Below are 22,498 nucleotides of genomic sequence, written 5' to 3' on the forward strand. Positions count from 1 at the left end.
CGGGCGCTAAAGGCGCCAAATATGATTTAATTATTATTTTTCAGGCAGAAATAGGATTTAGCTAGCATTTAGCATTTCTCCCTTGCGTCCCCATGCTCTCAAAGCTTTTTGTTTTAGGCAAACTCGTAAAGCTTTTTATTAAAACGTTACGTTTACAGGGACGAAGGAAAGATCCCCCGGGTGGACTAACCAAACATGGCGACCGGTCCCGAGAGTTAAAGCTTGCTTTGCTAGTTTGTGGGCCTTGACGTTCGCGGTTCTAAACTCATGACTAAAAACACAAGAAGTAAAATTGCTAAAGTGCTCCTTAATCTCCTGCACTACAGCTCTCTCAAAGCTGGAGCAAATGGTTTTAGCGTTTTGCAGCCCAATCTTAGCAGGACCCTTTTTCTACCGCAGCTGGTCCAAATAGGCCTGGGTCTAACAGCTGAGGGCCATTAACCAATCCGCAGTACTATTCAGCACTCCAGCTAGCCGCGCCTATAAATGCAACAAGATTCAGTCCGTCAGTCCACCTAGCTCATATATATTCTGTCCGAGCAGGCAAGAAGCGTCTACGAACTTAATTAGTCGCTTCCTTCGGAAACAAAAGTAACAAGGAGCATGAAGGCATCTACGGCTCGTCTTCTCGCGGCCGCAGCGCTCACTGTCATCCTCGCGCTGGCGAGCGGGGTCGCCAACGCAACGGTGGTGACGACGTGCAAGGCGGCGGCCGGCAGCGACGGGCGCGTGGACTACGACTTCTGCGTGTCGGAGCTGGGCAAGCACCACGACAGCCCCAGCGCGGACACCTGGGGCCTGGCCAAGGTGGCAGCCCTCACCGGCGTCGTCGACGCCGACAACGCGGTCTACGACATCAAGGACCTGCTGGCCAAGCACGGCACCGACGCCAGGGCGCAGGCGGCGCTGGGGCAGTGCCAGGAGCTGTACGACAGCATGGGGTACGCCTTCGCCGAAGCGCAGGACGACATCAACAACCGCGACTATGCCGCCGGGAAGGAGAAGGCCGGGGAAGCCGCATCTCTCGCGCACCGGTGCGATGACGCCTTCGCCCAGGCCGGTGTCCCGTCGCCAGTCACGCAGCACACCTCCTACTCGGTGCAGATAGCGGTTGTCTGTACGGCTATTACCAACCTCATCCAGTGAACAATGTCCAAAACTTGGAGATACTATACGTGTGTAAAAGTAGTACGTGCTACTAAAAGAGTGTGGTTTACCTTTAAGAAAAGAGTGTGGTTTACTTTAATATCGACGTCTTATTAGGGTACACGCATGTTTTGAGTCTCACATTTTTTTTTCTGTTCACATCCTGAGCAATATCTGTGTAACATACTTCCTCGTTTGAGAATATAAAGCGTGTTAATCATCCAATCTTGTCTCAATAGTTGATGTGAGCTTAGCAGGAGTATCGAATCATTTTCATCCCCTTCCTTGTCCCGGTGACCTAGGCGACCAACATGGCTGCTGATCTAATCTCTTTACCGACGAGGTTGCGGCCCCTTTTCTCTCCACCTTACGCCCCGACGACGGGAAGGGGCGGGGACCTAGAACTTTCGATTTGATGCTGGTAGGATTAGGAATAAAGTTAGGATTTGTCTTCGATTGGCGGTGACAAGATTGCCAAGGTGGAATAAGGTCTTCCCACCCGGTCTAGTTCCAGTGGTGTTGCTTCCTATCATTGAGAGGTGGTGTCTGGATTGTGTGTCCCCATATCTGATTCTTCGGGTTTGGATTTTTCGTTATAAGGTTTGTCTTGCTGGCGTTGTCCCGTGGAACGAACAATGTGCTCGTGTGTCTTGGTCCTTCGGCTCTAGTTTCGATTGATAAAGGTTGTTCAGCCTTGGTCTTGTTGCGGGAGCGTGTGAGATGTGTGTTTCCCGGCTCCATCTGGCCGGACTTGGGGTGCTCTACAGGCCAACTGCGGTATTTTCTTCAATGGGGCAACGTTTTGCTATTCAGATGTGACTGTCGGCGTCTTCTGTTCTACATCATCGATTTTTCGTCCACTACATCTACAAGATGCAACAACGAGGTTTGCTCACAGTGCATTGCTGGTGGATGCAGGAGCAAGATGCCTTCGACACCCCAAAGAGTTGATGTATTTTGTAATGTCTGCAAGTGCGTTTTCAAGAGTATGTGCTACTTAATATATGGCATTTGGCCTTTCATAAAGAGAAAATATAGGACTCATTCAAATGTTAACTGCGAGCATGAAGTGTACAGGATCAAGAAGGTAACAAGGGTTCCGCTATATGCTATTTACAAGTGATGTTGGCCGATACATACTCGACCTCAAACCTGAAATTGTCATAACAGCTCTAGTATTTAGAATATGTAACTACGGTGTTGTACATCTCTTTACCTATGTTTGCACATAGATTTTGAAGATTTGCAATTATTTGATTACCATTGGGTCAGGATGCCCGACGCATGTTGTTGACGTAAACTTAATTCCCATGCACCCTTGAGAAACATCTTGGCTCTTGATTATGCTCTTTATTGATTCAAGCATGAAATTCAATAGTTCTAAGCCTCCAACTCCAAACCAAAATTGTGCCCACACAAGGATAAAGTTGAGCTAGTTTTGAGTTCACTTCTCCCATGTCGAGGGCCGATCTTCATCGGGAACACGATTGGAGACGAATTGGATCGCTCAAATACTAGAACATACTAGTATGTATACACGTGCAATGCACGTCTTAAGTAGGAGTTAATATATTGATTTTGGTTAAAATACAAAATGCCATAGAATACCTTGCGGATTGAATCAAGGCAAGCCAACTGAATCTAAAAAGTAAAACCAGTGGGACTTGTTTTTACTAAAAAATAGAAATTGTTACAAATATAATCGCCATTTGTTGGAGCCGGCTTATGCTCAACACGTACTCAGCTCAAGCTCCGGCACCACCTAGCATGAGTGGTAAGCTATATAAAAAAAGAGCTCAAGCTCCGGCGGAAAGATGAAAGTGTTTTTCTTAATACCCTATTGATAAAATTTGGCAATGAGGTACTAGACATAAAGTATTACAGCATCACCAATTCACCATAGTATTTATCAACCAAAATTTGGCAATATGAAATTTCGTCAGTGAATGACTTTGCCCCTCCACTGTTTTTTTTGGCGAAGCAGAGAGGAAATTCCGTATTGGTGTTTTTTTATACTAAAGCTAAAACTGAGTATTTACAACAATGTGGACAAAGCCATCTAGAAATGTGGAAAAGGCTCAAATAATTCTATTAAGCTTTTTTCTTGCGATGACTATTAAGCAAATCTCTGAAGTTAGTAGGTTATTGCTAGCATTTTTTTCGCTCTGTGCCTAACCATGGAGAACTCATGAAGAAAGAGAGGAGTACTCATGAAGGCAAAGAGCCGAAGATTTGGTTTCCACGAAAAAGAGCCTCAAGGTTACTGCCAGGCGTCATTACCACTTTTCACTTGTTTCCATCAAGAGCGGACGCCGCAGCAAGAATCGTCAATTGCCATGCATGCACGTTGATGTCTTTAACGGAAGAAAAGGGGTGAGAGCTAGGGAGAAAGGTCGATTCCTCATGGCCGAACACAGCAGCTGGCAAGACTATACCGTACGAAGACGTTCTCTCCTGTGAAGTGTCAATCACCTGCAGCCCCCTTTAATCTGGATGGTTTAGGTGTGACCGGCTGTGCCTTCAAGCGAAAGCCACGGGGGATCATTAGTCATAACCGATTCAAAGAACAGCAGTATTTTACACTTCCAAGATTAATAGTGCAGGTAGGCACCGTGCTAGCCAAATTGGGTTTCGTTCTGCTCTTGCAGAGATGAACACAAACTTTGCGGCCCTCCCGAGCTGAAAGATGTGCGAGGAGTCCTGATGGAGCATCGCACCCATCAACGCCTGCTTTCTCACGTACTTCCTTTCGTGGCATCACTCATCGATTGACACATGGGTTTGCACTTACTTGTCGGGGAAAAATCAGCCAGTGGCTTTGACCAGCTTTAGAAAAAGTACTAGATGATGATGACCTGCGTTGCCGCGCACATCCATTTCTCTGGAGAATGCTAAGAGTTTATAAGCTTACAGAATGATGAAACATAAAACTGAAGTTGCATATAAACTAACCAATAGATTAGGTATTAACAAAGATAATAATGTTTTACTAAGTTGTTTTTCCCTGGAATGATCCATGACCGTTAGGCGACAGGGAGGCGATCCGGGGCGATCTCCGCGCCCGACGGCGGAGCCACCGCCCGATGCCGGCGATCGCCGCCGGGTGGGCGGTCGCTTCTGGGCCCTCGCCGGATCTGACGATGATGATGCGGACGAGGATGGAGCGGAGCCGCCGGGGGAGTCACCGCCGTCTCCTACGCCGTCGGACCTAATCTGTGAATTCTTTCATTCAGGTTACTCGGAAGAGGAAGTAGCGACCACGGTGGACAAGGTGGTTCCCAGAGACGATCTGGCTCGTGAGGGGCTGCACGATGGAGAGAAGATCGAGATTGTTCGCCGGATCGTGCATAGAAGGACGGCGCCGTCGGCGCTTCGTCCATGGAAGGGACCTTTACCCAAGGTATGTTTGCCGAAGCTCACTGTGTTTGATCTGATCCGACCGGATGCGTGGGTTACGGTTAAGAGGAAGAAAGGATGGAGGTTGTTGTCCCGGAATGTGCGTCCGCCGGCGCCGGCCATGGAGGCCACGGTGACCGAGATTCGATCGACGAGGGCGACCGCGCTCGCTCAGCTGCTTGGTGCGGCCGGGCTGGATCGGGAGCCTTCGGGCCTCGTTGCCAATGGGCCGGACAATAATGGGTATGAGGCCCATTATGTCTTTCAAGGCCGGTCCGTTGAGTGTTTTCTGCCATGCACGTCCGATCCTTCGATCGTCCCAGCGCAGTCGGTACGTGCCGCTAGGGTTCATCGCCAGGGGAGTCGTGGTTTCCCGCAGTGTGGATCGGGCAGGGCGAGGAGGATCCCGCCGCTGCTAATGGCTGGACGTGGAGCGGGACCCCCTCCTGCTGCGAGTACCGCGGGGGGGGGGGCTGGAAGGGCTCGACCGCCGCCGCCCCATGCGTCGGGACGGGGCGCACCGCCGGCCGGACAGCAGCCGCCGGCACTTGCGCCGGGTGCTGCAGGTCGTGGAGGCGCTCTCCAGCCGCGGCAGCAGCTGGGCGCTCCAGGAGTTCGGGCTCCTGAGGCGCAGCCAACGACGGCTGGCCGGGCAGCGCATAGACCCCCGGTGCCATCTCATGCTGCTGGGGTCGGCCGGGGAGGCCCTCGCCCTCCGCCGCCGGCGGCGCCGGCTCCTGGGTCGATGACGACTGGTATGGTTAATACTGGCCGTGGAGCTCCTCGCCCTGCACCGCCGGTGGTGCCGGCTCGTAACGCGTCGGCGGAGGGGATGGCTGCTCTGAGGGCCGAGACGCCGGGGGCCACGGTGGCTGCCGGTGTCGCTGCTGATCCGGTGGCGGCAACTGCCGGGGGTCAGCGTGCACCCCCGCCACACCTTGCGGTTCGTCAGGCGCAGAATCGTTCGGGGCAGAATCAGGTTCAGAGTAATCAGAGTAATACCAGTGGGAGACCGACTGATGCACCTCGAGGCAAGTGGGGTGATGACGGGTTTGATGCGTATGGAGTAGGCCAGCATCGGGGCTCATCTTCAGCGGGAGGAGGTCGGGGTTATGCTTGGCAGAGTGACGGGTCTGCAGAGAGACCGTTCCTGGGGCCGGCTGGAGGCTTCGTTGAGGGGGCCTCAGGACCTGATAACAGGCACAGAGGAGGTTATCGCGGATACCGTGGTCGTGGTGGAGGCCGCGGAAGGTTCCGCCGGCCGCCTCCCCCTAGACATGTTGACTCTGACGGGGCGGCGATGGAGACTGATCAGACACCACAGGAGCTACCTCCCCAGGCGATGGAGGTGGTGAATGCACTTGCGGTTGCTGAGGTTCCTGGGATTGCGAAGGAGGCTGAGGTGGTTCAAGTGGCTGATTCTGAGAGGGCATCCAAGTACGCTCGGAAGAAAGAGAGAATGCTTTGTTACCGGTGCGGAGAGAAGGGGCACTTCATCGCGGAGTGTGTGGCCCAGCTGTGCGAATCCTGTGGTAAGCCTGCGCATGCTTCAGGGGATTGTCCTTTGCTGAGGGACCATATTCCAGCTCTTACTGTATATGGTGTGTACTGTGCGGAGCTGATGTTCTTCGAGTCAGCGGCTGCGAGGGAGATCCCAGCTGATACACAGAGCCTTACTTCTGGTTTGGTCAAGGTGACACAGGGAGATGTCTCCCAGGCTCAGATTGTGCAGAGACTTCAGGAGTTGGCTCCGGGTGATTTTCAGTGGGACCTCGTACCCGTTGAGGATAGAGTATTCAGAGTGGAGTTTCCTTCGATTGAGGACTTGCAGCGTTTGTTGAGCTTTGGGATGTGTAAGGTGCCAGGCACCAAAGGTATTTTGGAGTTCCACGAGTGGAAGAAAGTTGAGCCTAAGGGGAAGCCTCTTACTCAGGTGTGGCTGCGTTTCTCGGGGGCACCGTCTGAGGCTCTTTCTGATGTGCGTGTGGTGGCTAGTTTGGGGATTATGGTTGGTAAGACGGAGAAAGTGGATATGGCGTTCACTAGAGCTTAGGGGGTGGCTCGACTGCGAGTTAGCATTCTGGATATTGAGTATGTCCCAGACGTCATCAACTGGACCTATAGAGGCGAGGTGTTTCCACTTGATATTGAGTTTGAGGATGCAGAGTTGTTTGCTGAGGTTGCTGCTGGCACTGACGTGGATATGCACGATGGGGGTGATGATACAGGTGCTCCCAGGGAGCAGGCGGATGAGGCAGCACAGGAGCCCAATGGATCGGGGCCTGCTGCTCAGGAGCCGGAGAACGGAGCCGGGATGGAGCAGTCCCCGGCTTCGTCTTTGCCTCATAACTCACTGCGGTTTGGATCTTTTCTGCCGTCGTCGGCGCCTCCTCGTCTGTGGAGTGATCGGGTTGACTCTGACGATGCGTTCGAGCATTCGCTACCGGTCTTGGACTTTGGGCGGTCACCCCGGCAGTCGGCCAGCTTCAGTGCCCGTGTTGTTCAAGAGGTGGAGCCTCAGGAGTCGCCAGGGCGATCTAGGTCTTCGGTTTCCTTGCGGAGGGGAGGGGCGTCTGGGCAGGTGGCCACGACTCCCTCTCATTCTTCTGTTTCACAGCAGGCGGCGCAGGTACCTGTGTCCAGCCGGGGCGACATATCTTTGGGGCAGGAGGCCCTGGAGGTCCGTCTCGCGGGAGCCTCGTTGGTGGTGGGGTCGCCGGAGGTGCTAGGAAGGCGTCAGGGGCAGGTGGCCCCTGACCCTCTAGTACCGACGGCGGTCCTGCAGGTGGAGCGCACGGCTGCCACGGTGTCGGCTGGGGGGGTCGGACTAGGGCAGGAGGCCCTGGTGCCAACTCCGTCAGGCATCTCCACATCTCCTACGCGGTCCCCCTCTCCCAGACCTACTCCGGGAGCCGCTACTCGGGAGGAGGTGATCGCGTTCGGAGGGATCCGAGACCCTGCTTCCGAGGGGAGGCGGACGAGCTCTCGTCTCCAGGACCTTCCGGAGGTTGATGATTTGCAGCAGAGGTGCGCTATGCGGGCGGCCAAGCTGCGTGATGTGGAGAGCACAACAGGTATGTCAGTTAATGTTTCAAATTCTATTCTGCATTTCTCTAAGGATGAGATTGTTAATAATGCAAACCAAGTGGGGGTGTCTCTTGGGAATAATAATTTGGAAATTGAAAACTCGGTTAATGATCTTTTAGATTTGGAAGCGGAACGGGCCTTGGAGTCTATTAGAAACCTAGCGGCTGTAAAACCTTTGAATGATGCGGAGATTGAGGCCTTGGGTGTTAGGGTGCTTGATAAATTCTGCGCGGATCTTGTTCCTCCGTCTGCGGAGCCTGATGAGGATGAACTCCAGGTAGATGATGCAGCCCATGTTCAACCAGAGCACGGTTATGAGGACTGGGCTACAGGTGATAACATTCCTAAACGTAAGTGGAAGCGGAAGGTGTACCCTGCATCCGCGGTACGCAGGAGTGCTAGAATTCGTAAGGCCAAAAAATTCCATGATGACCTATGAAAGGAATATTCTGGAATAGCAGAGGTCTTAAGGACTTGGCTAAACGTAGGTTTCTAGCGGAGGCATCTTTAGAGCACCGTTTAGATTTCATTGCTCTCTCTGAAACTGGTAGGGATAATTTTGCACCTCAGTTTCTTAACACGTTGTCGGGAGGGGTGGAATTCGATTGGCATTGTCTTCCTCCAAGAGGGAGGTCTGGGGGCATCTTGCTGGGTGTGAGATGTGATTCCCTTGAAGTCCGGAGTGTTGTTATGGGTGACTTTGCAGTGAAATTCAGAGTCAGGTCCAAAATAGATGGGTTTAACTGGGTGTTGGTGGCGGTCTACGGGGCTGCACAACCTGAGCTTAAACCTGAATTTTTGGCTGACCTGGTTCGAATTTGTGGGTCCGAACAACTCCCTATCCTGGTTGGGGGGGACTTCAACATTATTAGGAGGCGGGATGAAAAGAATAACGATAATTTTGATGGGCGATGGTCCTTTATGTTTAATACCATCATTGAGAGTTTGGATTTGAGAGAAATCGAACTCTCTGGTAGACAATTTACCTGGGCTAACTCTTTACCAAACCCGACATATGAGAAGTTGGATCGGGTTCTTGCAAGTGCCGAATGGGAGTAGAAGTTCCCTCTGGTCACGGTGCAGGCTCTAACGCGAGGAATTTCGGACCACACACCGCTATTTGTTGACTCAGGGGAGCCAAGGCATGTGGGAAACAAGAATACTTTCTCCTTTGAAACGTCATGGTTTGAAAGAGAAGGTTTCTTGGATATTGTTGCCAGAGAGTGGGCTAGAGAGTCTAGGGGTAGATCGCCTGTCGAGAGATGGCAGAATAAGATTAGGCATTTGAGGTGCTTTCTTCGAGGTTGGGCTAAACATCTAAGTGGAGTTTATAAGGTTGAGAAAGACAGACTCCTGGAGATTATTCAATACCTAGATGTTAAAGCTGAATCAGCGGTTCTTCAATCTGCGGATATGTGCTGTAAGATTGATGCGGAAAAGAGGTTGAAGGAACTTCTCCGCGAAGAAGAGCTGAAGTGGGCGCTCAGAGCAAAGGTTCGCAAAGTAATCCAAGGGGATGCGAACACTCAATTCTTTCATCTGATTGCGAATGGCAAACACAGAAAGAAAAAAATATTTCAGCTCGAGCAAGATGAAGGCACAATTGTTGGTCACGATAATCTTAAGCTATACATCACCGAATACTACAAGCAGTTATTTGGACCGCCGGAGGATAGCGCTGTGTCCCTCGATGAGTCCAGGACTGAGGATGTGCCTCAATTAACTGCTGCTGATAATGACATGCTAGTTGCGCCGTTTACGGAAAAGGAGGTTTTCGATGCCATCTCTCAGATGGAGAACAATAAGGCTCCCGGGCCGGATGGGTTCCCGGCGGAGTTTTACAAAAGATGTTGGCATATCATCAAAGGGGATCTGCTACCCATGTTCCACGACCTTTTTGCTGGACGGCTTCAACTTTTTCATTTGAACTTTGGAACGATAACGTTGCTTCCAAAGAAGACCGACGCTCTCAGGATTGAGCAGTTCCGTCCTATCTGCCTCTTGAATGTCAGTTTCAAAATTTTTACCAAGGTTGGGACTAATAGGCTCACACAGATTGCGCATTCTGTGGTGCAGCAATCCCAAACAGCTTTCATGCCAGACAGAAACATCCTTGAAGGGGTGGTGGTGTTGCATGAAACGCTCCAGGAAATTCACTCTAAGAAACTTGATGGAGTCATCTTTAAAGTAGATTTTGAGAAAGCGTATGACAAAGTTAAATGGCCTTTTCTGCAACAAGCTTTGCGTATGAAAGGTTTCCACGAGGGCTGGAGGAGCCAGATTGAAACTTTTACGCAAAAGGGTAGTGTTGGCATAAAAGTGAATGACGATGTCGGTCATTACTTCCAGACACATAAGGGCCTGCGGCAGGGAGATCCGATGTCCCCTATTCTGTTCAACATAGTAGCCGATATGTTGGCGGTGTTGTTAGGGAGAGCCAAGGAAGTTGGCCAAATAGGGGGCTTGGTGCCACACTTAGTGGATGGGGGTATATCCATCCTGCAATACGCTGATGACACTATCATCTTCATGGAGCATGACTTGGTAAAAGCTAGAAATCTGAAGCTGCTGCTTTGTTTGTTTGAGCAGCTAAGTGGGCTCAAAATTAACTTCCACAAAAGTGAGTTGTTCTGCTTTGGGAGAGCCAAAGAGGAACAAGAGGATTACAAGCAGTTGTTCGGATGTGGTTTGGGTGAGCTGCCTTTTACCTACTTAGGAATTCCTATTCATCACCGCAAGCTCACGAATAATGAATGGAAGTGTATTGAGGATCGTTTCGAGAAGAAGCTAAGTTGTTGGAAGGGCAAGCTCATGTCGTATGGAGGCCGTTTAATTCTTATTAATTCGGTGCTCACGAGCATGCCCATGTTCCTTTTGTCCTTCTTTGAAGTCCCAGTTGGAGTTAGGAAACGACTGGACTTCTATCGATCGAGGTTCTTTTGGCAGGGGGAGGAGCCTAAGAGAAAATATCGGTTAGCGAAGTGGGATATCATTTGTAGACCGAAAGACCAAGGGGGTATGGGGATTGAGAATCTCGAAGTCAAGAACCGGTGCCTTCTTAGTAAGTGGTTGTGGAAGTTATCCTCAGGAACTGACGCCATGTGGGCTCAAATCCTGCGTAACAAGTATCTCCAAACCAAAACTTTGGCTCAGGTGTCGGTTAGACCAACTGATTCACCCTTTTGGAAAGGGCTTATGAAAGTGAAGCTTTCATTTTTTCAGAGGTCAAAGCATTTAGTTGGTAATGGTGCAAGCACGAGATTCTGGGAGGATACTTGGCTTGGAGAGGCTCCCCTAGCAATCCAGTATCCGTCTCTGTATCGTATAGTTCGAAGGCGCGATGCTTTGGTTGCATCGGTCTTCGCCTCGATACCCCTGGATATCCAGTTTAGAAGATCGTTAGTGGGCAATCGTTGGGAAGAGTGGCTGCATCTAGTTAGGAGACTGATGCAGGTACAACTATCTCAACAACCTGATAAATTACGCTGGAATCTCACTAGGTCGGGGGGATTCACGGTTAAATCAATGTATGTTGATGTTATTAATTCCAGCTCGATTCCTACTTCAAAGCATGTGTGGGACGTCAGAGTTCCTTTAAAGATCAAGGTGTTTATGTGGTTTCTACATAAACAGGTGATCTTAACAAAGGATAATCTTATTAAGCGTAATTGGACAGGACCTACTAGGTGTAGTTTCTGTGATCAGGGTGAAACCATTAAACATCTTTTCTTTGACTGCCCACTAGCTAGAATTCTTTGGACGACTATTCAAGTCGCTTTCAATATTACCCCACCAAGGTCGGTTAACATGTTGTTTGGGACATGGCTAACTAGGGTAGAGCCCGGGTTAGCAAAACATATTCGCTTGGGGGTTTGCGCTTTTTTGTGGGCGCTTTGGAATTGCAGAAATGACTTCGTCTTTAACAGATCAACAAATATCCATGTTTTGCAGGTTATCTTCCGAGCAACGGCTCTTATCCGTTCCTGGTCGCTACTCACTCCGACGGAGGCCAGGGAGCTTTTGGTTACTGCTGCTATCCGATGGGAGATGGTAGCTCGGGATATATTCAGCCGGTTTGGATGGCGGTCGTGTAACAGGATAGGCAATTAGTTTACCTGTCTATTTTGGAGCCAAACGGCTGTGATGTATAAGTGCTTTGGCTAGCTTGTGTATCTAGCCTTCGGGCTCTGTGTGAGCCTTTTCTTACTTTTCTTGTTGACAACCTTGAGACTTGGAGACTTTGTGGACTATTTTATGCTTAATAAGATGGCCGTATGCATCATGCTGATGCAGAGGCCGGGGAAGCCCCCATTTTCGAAAAAAAAAATACTACCTCTCTACTAAAATGTAAGACGTTTTTTAAGTTCAATTTAAACAACGAAGTACGGAGGGAGCAGTAGAATATAGTTTTTGTCTCTTGTTTGGTTTCATCTACACGATACATTTCTTTAGGGCGTGTCTAAGGCTTATCTAGATGTAAAGTGTTTTGCCACATCTAGGTGATGTCACTGTCAAAATTATGCCCATTTGTGCATTTTTTTTACGTGGTCCCTTTATGCATCGTTGCTATCATGCATTTTGAAAAATGATCATAACACTAAAAATATGTCTATGCAATGTAAGAAAAGTTTGCAAAAAAATGATTCGTACCATTCAAAAAATGGTCATATCATGTAAAAAAATTGTTCAAGCGTTTCAAAAATATGTGTGTGACATTTTTGAAAAATGTTTTCGCAATGTAACAAAATGGTTGGTCTCGTCTGCGCTGTTCACCTCTGCGAAAATTTACAGAACGGTCTGCTAGCATTCCAGCTGGGGCCAAACCGGCGACGGCTAGGGGCCTTGACTTCTCTACCAGCAGCGCGGGATCATCCAACCTTGGGAGTGCGCCTCTGGGCAGGAGCAGCAGACGCCAGTATAATACCAGTAGCTGGGTGCCGGATAGAGTTGATGCAAGGGATGGGTTTGAAGAGAAGGAGAATAGTGGTGAGCCTGCAATTGATGCGGAGTTGGCTAAGCAAGTGCGTTCCCTGCAAGTGCAGCTCATACATGAAGGTGAAGATACAAATGCTAGTTGGGGGCGTGGCGTGGAACGCCGGCAGCCAAAAACAGCTGGGCGGGGGCGCGGTAGGATCCCGATGCCAATTCCGTTGGCAGTCAAACCACCCCTCCCGGGATTCATGCACTCGTCGGACATGATCCCGGCCATGCGTGGGTTTGGCCCACTGGTTATTCCGTTTGGTTCACAGCTGATACTGTTATGGCTGATGTGGATTCAGTACTAGGGAAGAGGGCAGCTGAACAGGAAGGCAATGGGAACGTGGAGCTGAAAGGGGCCAAAATAAATAAGAGCCAATCTACTACAGGAGAAGGGGGCAAGGCTAAGAAAGGTAGAGTCAAGGGCGCTCAGATGGAAATGATGGCAACCAGGAGGACATGGAGGCGGATGTTGGTACGAACATGGAGGCAACCAGCCTTGGGGCCGCCGGTAAACTGACGGGGCCGCATGTGGCGCCCCGTCAGGAGCAATGAATTGTCTGAGTTGGAACTGTCGGGGTGTTGGGAACAAACCGACAGTTCGAGATTTGATAGCTTTAGTAAAGGCTACCGAGGTGAGGATAGTGTTCTTGTGTGAAACTAGGCAAAATTCAGAAAAAGTCCGTCGTTTGCGTAATAGACTAGGTCTGAGAGGTTTTGCTGGTGTCGACAGTAATGGTCTTAGTGGAGGTCTTGCTTTGTTTTGGTGTGATCAGTTGTTCGTTGATGTCCAAGATATGAATGAAAGGTTTATCGATGCGTATGTCCGTGTGTCCCCTTCTGCACCGCTTTGGCGTCTTACTTGTGTTTACGGCGAACCCCGAGTGGAAAACCGACATCGTATGTGGACAAGTTTACAAAATTTGCGGGCAAAGTCAGACCTCCCATGGTGCGTTATAGGAGATTTTAATGAAGCCATGTGGTCGTTTGAGCACTTCGCAACAACACAACAAAATGAGAATCAAATGGTAGCGTTCAGGGATTCTCTTGAATGCTGCGACTTGGTGGATCTGGGCTTCCAAGGCCCCCCTTTTACGTATGATAATAAGCAAAGACGGAATAGAAATGTTAAAGTACGGCTGGACCGAGCAGTGGCTGATAACAAGTGGAGAAATTTATTCACGTCTGCCAAGGTGGTACATCATGTGTCCCCATGTTCGGATCACCTACCAGTATTGTTAAAATGCGAGAAGGATGAAGAGAAAATTTTTAAGCCATGCTACAGGAGGTATGAGATATTATGGGAACGAGATGGAAACCTACTGGAAAGGGTGGCGCAGGCATGGGAGGAGGCAGGTGCAAAGTTTAACCTTGGTGATGTGAGAGCTGGGCTTAAAAGTTTACTGCTGAAACTCCATGACTGGGGCAAGAAGAGATTCGGCAATGTAACAAGAGAGTTGGAAAAATAAGAACTAGACTAGAGGAACTCCTGAACATGAATGCGGACAGAGACGAGATCAAAAAGGTAAATGATCACATGAATGAACTACTCTACCAAGAAGAGATGTTATGGCTGCAACGTTCATGCATTGATTGGCTTAAGGAGGGGGACCGTAATACAAATTTTTTTCACCGTAAGGCCGTTTGGCGCGCTCGAAAAAATAAGGTTAAGATGCTAGTGGACAGCAATGGCGTGGTGCAGAAAGACCATAAGGTAATGGCGTCAATGGTTCATGATTATTTCAAATCCATCTTTACACGAGATAACAATCTGAATCCATCGCATGTCACTGAATTTTTTAATCCGATTGTTACTGATGCAATGAACGAGCAGCTGTGTGCAGAGTTTTGAGAGAAGGAAATAGCTGATGGCCTATTCCAAATAGGCCCACTTAAGGCACCAGGCCTACCAGCACGCTTTTTCCAGAGGAACTGGAGTATTTTTTAAGGAGGAAGTGGTCAGGGCGGTAAAAGAGTTTTTTCGCACCGGTATTATGCCTGATGGAGTCAATGAAGCAATAATCGTGCTCATTCCAAAAAATGATGAACCAACAAGAGTTACTGATTTTAGACCCATCAGCCTATGCAATGTCATTTACAAAATAGTTGCCAAATGTCTGGTTAACTGTCTCCGACCTTTGCTGGAAGAAATAATTTCTCCGTTCCAGAGTGCTTTTGTCCCTGGGAGGCTCATCACGGACAATGCTCTTTTAGCATTTGAATGCATTCATGCCATACATCAAGAAAGGAAACTGGACAATAGCTACTGTGCATACAGATTGGATTTATCCAAAGCTTATGACCGCGTTGATTGGGGATTCTTGGAGCGAGTGATGACTAAATTGGGTTTTCCTCATCGGTGGGTGCAATGGATTATGACGTGCATCACCACGGTGAGATATACCGTAAAATTTAATAGAACCCTTTTAGAATCCTTCGCACCGGAGTGTGGTCTCCGGCAAGGTGATCCCCTTTCGCATTTCTTGTTCCTTCTTGTGGCCGATGGTCTCTCTGAGTTGCTGAAACAGGGTGTGCGAACAAATGTTATTGAACCCCTAAAGATATGCCATGGTGCTCCTGGTGTCTCACACCTTTTGTTTGCGGATGACACTTTACTTTTCTTCAAGGCAACACAACAGCAAGCAGCCGCAATCAACGGAATTATTCAGGCATACGAAGGTTCTACGGGACAACTCATAAACCCAGCTAAATGTTCGATCTTATTTAGACAATCTTGCGCTCCTAATGAGCAACTGAATGTGAAGCGGGAACTTGATATTCAGCAAGGAAACTTCAAGGAGAAGTACCTCGGGCTACCGACGCCGGAAGGGAGGATGCACAGGGGTAGATTCCAAAACCTTCAAGTGAAACTTCTGAAAAGGATTTGTATCTGGGGTGATGGTAACATGGCTGCAGGAGGGAAAGAGATCTTGATAAAAGCAATTGCCCAATCTATTCCCACATACATCATGGGAGTTTTCAAACTCCCTTTCTCTGTATGCGATGATCTAACTCGAATAGTTAGGAATTATTGGTGGGGTTCACGGAAGGGAAAGAGGAAGACCCATTGGATGGCCTCAGAGAGCATCATAAAACCGAAAGCTATGGGAGGGCTTGGATTCCGGGACTATAGACTCTTCAATCAGGCCCTTCTTGCCCGACAAGCATGGCGGCTCCTAACTAATCCAGGAAGTCTTTGTGCGCAGGTCTTGAAGGCGAAATATTACCCTCATGGTCGTTTGGAGGATATTGTGTTTACAGGAAATGCGTCATCAACGTGGCAGGCCATCACGTACGGCCTTGAGCTCCTCAGAAGGGGCTTCTCTGGCGGATTGGGAATGGCCAACAAGTACGCATATGGCGTGATCCTTGGCTCCCGAGGTCGGTTTCATATAGGCATGTTTCTCTACCAGGAAGGTGCAGGATCCACCGCGTCGCTGAACTGGTGAACGTCCATGGAGGGTGGGACACACAACTACTCCAACAAAACTTTGCCACTCCAGACATCGATGAAATACTCAAGTTGCGACCGGCACCACGCATGGAGGACGTCCTGGCTTGGGGTCCGGACCCGAGAGGCTTGTTCTCCGCCAGGTCTGCCTACAAGCTCGGCCTGCAGGAGAAACTTCGCACGTCTATGTGCGCCATGAGCAGGGCACCGGACGGCAACCGTGCCATCTGGAAGGCATTGTGGGGGTGCCCTGCTCCCCCGAAGATACGAATATTTGGCTGGTGTTTGGCTACGAACACTTTTGCGACAATGGAAAATAAAAAGAGTAGAACTATTGCAAAAACTGACATATGTGTTATTTGTGGCATCGAACGGGAGGATACTTTCCACGCCGTCTGCAGATGTCCGCTGGCGGGTGCTCTATGGGACACCATGAGGGAGTCTTGGCCTATACCTGCCCAGGAGGAGATTCAGAACACCAGAACGGAGTGGCTCCTGCACCTTCTCGCCAGCTGCGACGAAACCCAGCGGATGGTCATCTTGATGATATTCTGGCGTGCATGGCATTGCCGGAATGAGATCACGCATCACAAGCCTGCACCACCAGTACAGGTGTCAACACGCTTCCTCAATGGCTACATCAAGACTCTTCTATGTATCAAACAACACCCCAAGGGAGATATAGCGAAGGGAAAGATGGTGATTCAGCAAGTAACTCATCGACCCAAGGCCACGAAGCAAGCAGAAACAATTGTGGCTCGGTGGGAGAAGCCCCCGGCTGGCTGGGCAAAGCTAAACGTGGATGGTTCCTTCATCCATGGCGAGACCACGGGAGGGGCCGGAATGGTGCTGAGAGATGATACAGGAGCAATCATCTTCTCATCTTGCCGTTACCTGCGTTCGTGCTCCTCACCGATAGAAGCGAAGCTGACTGCTTGCCTTGAGGGAACAAGCCTTGCGATTGCACACACAGACAAGAATCTCATCATTGAGATGGACTGCAAGGAAGGGGAAGAGCTGCTGAATGATACTGGCACAAATAGATCACCCGTTGCTGGTCTAATACACAAGTTGAAAAGCCTTCTACCTGGCATCCGGCCACACAAATTCCTGCATGCTGGAAGGTCATGCAATGCTGCTGCACATTGCATGGCACAGATGGGACGAGGCGCTCAACGCACTGCTATCTGGTTTCACTCAGGGCCAGATGATTTACGTATGATTTGTGAAAACGAGTGTAATGACATTACTTAACTAATATATACTCGTTTCACCCGCAAAAAAAAGTTGAGGTGGACTTACAACTGAGGCAATTGAGACAGAAATTTTTTTGGGCCCAGTTGCGAGATGAGGATGAACTTGCAACTGAGGCAAAAAAGAAAAAGAGGGATGGACACCGTTGCAAGTTGTTGGTGGACTTGCAACTGAGGCAAAAGAAAAAGTTAGGCCTAGTTGCAAGTTTATATTGGACTTGCAACTGAGGCAAGAAAAAGTTAAGCCCAATTGCACGTCAATTATGGACTTGCAACTAAGGAGGAAAGAAATGTCATCTCGAATTACGAGTCAAGAGCGGACTTGCAACAAGGAGGAAAAAATGGCCAGTCCTAGATCGAGCCCAATTACGAGTCAATGGTGGACCTGCAACTAAGGAAAAAAGAGGTTGGGCCCAGTTGTGAGTAAAGGTTGGACATGCAGCTGTGGTGAAAAATTTTTGGACGAGTTGCAAGTTCAAGATGAAATGCATTGACACAAAAAACTTTGGGACCAGTTCCAAGTCGAGGGTGGACTTGCAACTGGCCAAAAACAAGGTCGGGCCCAGTTGCAAGTCGACCTGTGGACTTGCAAATAAGATGAGAAAAAGGATTCACGTCGCTCGCAAACAGACGAGAAGTGGAACAGAGGAGGCGAGCACCTCGCTCGGGGGTGTGCCAGTTTATCTGGTTTGCTGGTTCCCATTGTTCGGTCAGGGTTGGCCGGTCCATGAACGACTGTTAACTTTCTGAGATAAATATAATTTCTAAAAACAAATAAAAATTTAGAAAATACGAGTTTGAAATAAAATTAATGGATTTTAAAAAAGTATAAAAATTCAAAAAATGGGATTCTAAAAATAGCTCAAGAATTTGAAAAAGCTCATGGTTTCTAAAAAATCAAGGGTTTGAAAAAGTTCATCAATTTTGAAACAAAGTTCACAAATTAAAAAAAAGGCATTTGAAAAAAGATCATCAATTTTGAAAAGAAAAAAATTATGAATCAGAAAAAAGATCATCATTTTTAAAGCAAGTTCATGAATTTGAAAAAAGTTTGTGGGGTTTTGAAATAAAGTTCATGGATTTGAAAAAATCATCAATTTTGAAAAAATATCACATTTGTTTTTTAAAATCATCAATTTTGAGAGAAAAGTTCACGGAATTAAAAAGATCAGGGGTTATAAAAAATCCTGAGTTCTTCATTTAAAAAATCAATAATTTCAGAGGAAAATTACAATTTTGGAAAAAATAATAAATTAAAAAAACTTGAGCTGATTTTACAAATACTCATGGATTGAAAAAAGTTCATCTTTTTTAAAAAATCACGAATTTGCAAAAGTTCATGGATTTGAAAATTTTCATCGATTTGAAAAAAAAGTTCTTCCAAAAAATTGAGAAATAAAAACAAACAAGAAAAAGGAAAAAAGAAAAGGAAAGAACAAAACCGGTCCAGAAAAACCTAAACGTAAAAATAAGAAACAAACCGCCTGGAAGTTTCGAGAAGCTCCCAAAGCCAGGAACATCTCTAAGAGTTGCAATCTTATATGGGCCGGCCCGTTAGTATCCTGCAAACGGGAGGGTTGTGCGTGCAATTTGCAGGATAGCCTGCAACAGGCGCTTAAGATGTTGACTAGGCGTTGGGGCTCTCTCAAAAAAAAAGACTAGGCGTTGGGGGAGTAACGCACACCCCACAACAAAATTACTCCGGCCAAAAAAGGACAATAGAATATAAACAAAAAGGGACAACAACCCAAGTGCCACTGGTGGGGAACCCTCGACACATATCTTGGCACTGAATCATACGAATAGAAAGTTAGATGAGACAAATGTATTTCTCATCTACTCCCTCCGTTCCGATTTACTCGTCGTGGTTTTAGTTCAAAAAAAATTTGAACTAAAACCACGACGAGTAAATCGGAACGGAGGGAGTATACGAGAATTAGCAAATCTATTATTAAAAAAACAATTACCTTGGATTACTATTAAGTAGCTAAAGCACGTATGAAATCTGAGATGAATCAAGAGCCATCTAACAATTTGACACCCAAGCTAAAAAAGCACTTACATGTTTTTTTTTCTCGAGGGGTACTTACATAATCATGTCGTAGGAAAGACAGAGGTACCACTACCATGAAAATTATGGGCTTAGATCACCAAAAAAAGGATTACATGGGCCAAAATGTTATTCATGACAATAATGTACGTACACCTGTAAAAAATCAACTTCTAGAAAAAAATTGTATTCTTTTCATGAATATGCAGGGTTCGTCTCATTTCATTGATAGAGGGGTAAACATAGTACAAAGTGATCCTCATCCGCCTACACAACTTAGGCGAAGCCGATGGCGTTATTGAGCAAAAGATAAGGGATGCTTAGACCAAAACAAGAAAGAACTCCATTACATGGATTATCATGTTTAGGCCTTTACACTGGTACAACAAGGTGCTACACAAACGGTTTTAACCCCTTTTCGCAACAGCGTTCCGCACCGTCGCCTAGTGAGTGACTGTGATAGGGGGGTCCTTCCCACACGACCCAGAAACTGTCGGGGGCAGGGAGCCATGACGCATCCAGTTGTTCCTATAAAACTGTTTTTGATATTTCGAATATCCCAAACGCTTCATCCTTACTACTTGTTTGTGCTCGTATTGCCATCGCAGTCGGAGTTTCGTGGTTTTACCTAAAACTAGGCACATTCCAGGCACGGGATTTTTTCAGGCGTAGTCCAGGCACATTCCAGGCACATACCAAACTGGCTCTACGTTTACGATGCCTAGCACATCACAAACAGTTCATCATTGTAAACCGTGTACGATAGGGCGACAATCACACACATTTAGTTTTCCCGCACCGTTTGTGATATTGTCTGATATCACATACGGTTTACAAATGGCAATTGTGTGCATGGTTACACACGTTTCCTCTTCGTGAACCATGTCGGATTATGATGTATATTGCACATGTTGTGCTTTATAGACCGTGTGCACCGTAATGACCCGCAGAACGTAATTTCACCATAATTTAATTACTGCTATTTAAAATTGTACCTGATTTGAATTTGAAAGTAGGTTATAGCTTTATTCTTATCCATCAAGTTCAAACAACCAATGCATTATTCGATTCACATGTACATATGTTCAAGAATTACATAAGGACCAAATAAAGAATGATGAACCATAGTTGTATACTTGTACTATTATAGATGGTAAAGAAAGAGGCGAGAGACATTCTGGTTGCTGAACAAGGTGAAGCAGAATGGCCCTATTGTGCTCTCCTTGATGCAAAAGGCACGCACGACTCTAGTCCAACCCCTTGTGATGGCCGACCGCCAATCATGTAGTTTGAGAGGTAATCTTGAGTAAACTGCTTCAGGATCCACTACAGAGAAAAAAGATTCAGACATTGGCATCTAACACAACTCATTACAGACAGTAAAAAGAAGGTTACAGAGTTTTTACTTACCATCATGCAGTTCAGTGTTGTCTTGCATAAAGTGTAAACAAATAGTTCGATTGACATCTTTTGACCCATTTTAATAACAATATTTATCAGTTTCCTCAGTTGATGCTGGTTCATTAATATCTCATTGCCCCATATACAGAAAGGGTCGAACCGTATATCGCACACACCTTGATCTGGCTGACCGTTTGACCGTTTCTTTTGTGTTGCCTAATCACAAACAGTTCATCCTAGTGAACCGTATGCTGTTTATCGCACACACCTTCATCTGGTTGTCCGTTTCTTTTGTTGCTCCTCATCACAAATTGTTAATTGCACTGAACCGTATGCCCTACATCACACACGCAACTAAAATCTGAACCGTGTTTGATGTATCCGCCATCGCAAACATTTTGCACCTTTTTTGACGGTTTTTTACATCACTGATTGCGATTAATGCATCACACACAGTTTCGTTGAAGGGTCTCTGATTGTAGTGTTAGCAGCATCCTGCAGTAGTGTTAGCACTAGTTTTTGCCCAAGAACACGGATCTTGTCAGATGGTGAAAACTGGCTATGCGTGGGACCGACCAAGCTAGCGGTGTGATGAGAAAACCAAAGCTTTGCAAAGGCATGCAAGGGGAGGGAGCCGCGTGAGAGAGAGATAAAGAAAGAGAGAGAGAGAAATAAATGAGAGGAGGGGAAAGGGAAATGACGTAGGGCTTTGGCTTGATCTGGCGGTGACATGGAAGATCCGTGGTAGAGGAGTTCTGATGAGGTGGGAGCACGAGATCGACCCCGTGCTCGAGCGCCTGGGATGTTGGCAGTGAGTGTTGTGCCATTGGATCTCGATCAACCAATGGTGGACAGCTGGCGGCGAGGTTTGGATGGCTGCCAAGTGGTAAGGAGTGGTTGGGCGGTGCAGAATCCAAGGGGGAGGTTGTGACTGAGGGTTTGTGATGCAGAGCATCCCTCAGCCATCACAATGGACGTCACACCACCACCTCAAGCACGGAGACAACCAATGACAAGAGCACACGCACGTGCCATTGAAACCGAGGTTATCTCTTTCCTCTTCGAGTTTCATTCGAATTCGCTTGTGAATAGGGTCCTACCTCAAACGGAGACGTTATGCATTCTTAGGTACTTGGGAGATCGTCACGAGGAAGCACGGAGGGTGATATGTCCATTTTGCATCATGCTTTTATATCAATATTTATTGCATTATGGGCTGTTATTACACATTATATCTCAATACTTATGGTTATTCTCTCTTATTTTACAAGGTTTACCATGAAGAGGGGGGATGCCGGCAACTGGAATTCTGGCTGGAAAAGGAGCAAACATTGGAAACCTATTCTACACTGCTCCAAAAGTCCTGAAACTCCACAAAATATGTTTTTGGAATTTATAAGAATTATTGAGCGAAAGAAATACATCAGGGGGCCCACGCCGCAGCCAGGAGACTGGGGGCGCCCCCCCCCCCCCCTACTGGGTGCGCCCCCTGTCTTCTAGGCCCCCTGGTGGGCCTCCGGTGTCCATCTTCTGCTATATGAGAGCTTTTACCCTGGAAAAAATCATGGGCAAGCTTACAGGATGAAACTCCGCCACCATGAGGCGGAACCTTGGTGGAACCAATCTAGGGCTCTGGCGGAGCTGTTCTGCCGGGCACACTTCCCTCCGGGAGGGGGAAATCATCACCAACATCATCACCAACGATCCTCTCATCGGGAGGGGGTCAATCTCCATCAA

General features: G+C 47.7%; 1 protein-coding gene across 1 annotated transcript; it reads left to right on the forward strand.

Annotated features, from left to right (window-relative positions):
* Window positions 1–534: 534 nt before the first annotated feature.
* LOC123134424 (pectinesterase inhibitor 8-like) lies at window positions 535–1,371 on the forward strand. The gene has a single exon (XM_044553682.1). It carries the CDS (start codon window positions 604–606, stop codon window positions 1,144–1,146), a length of 543 nt encoding a protein of 180 aa, XP_044409617.1. The 5' UTR covers window positions 535–603; the 3' UTR covers window positions 1,147–1,371.
* The last annotated feature ends 21,127 nt before the right edge of the window (window positions 1,372–22,498 follow it).

The sequence above is a fragment of the Triticum aestivum genome, chromosome 6B (genome assembly GCF_018294505.1).
Source record: "Triticum aestivum cultivar Chinese Spring chromosome 6B, IWGSC CS RefSeq v2.1, whole genome shotgun sequence".
NCBI classification, from domain to species: domain Eukaryota; kingdom Viridiplantae; phylum Streptophyta; class Magnoliopsida; order Poales; family Poaceae; genus Triticum; species Triticum aestivum.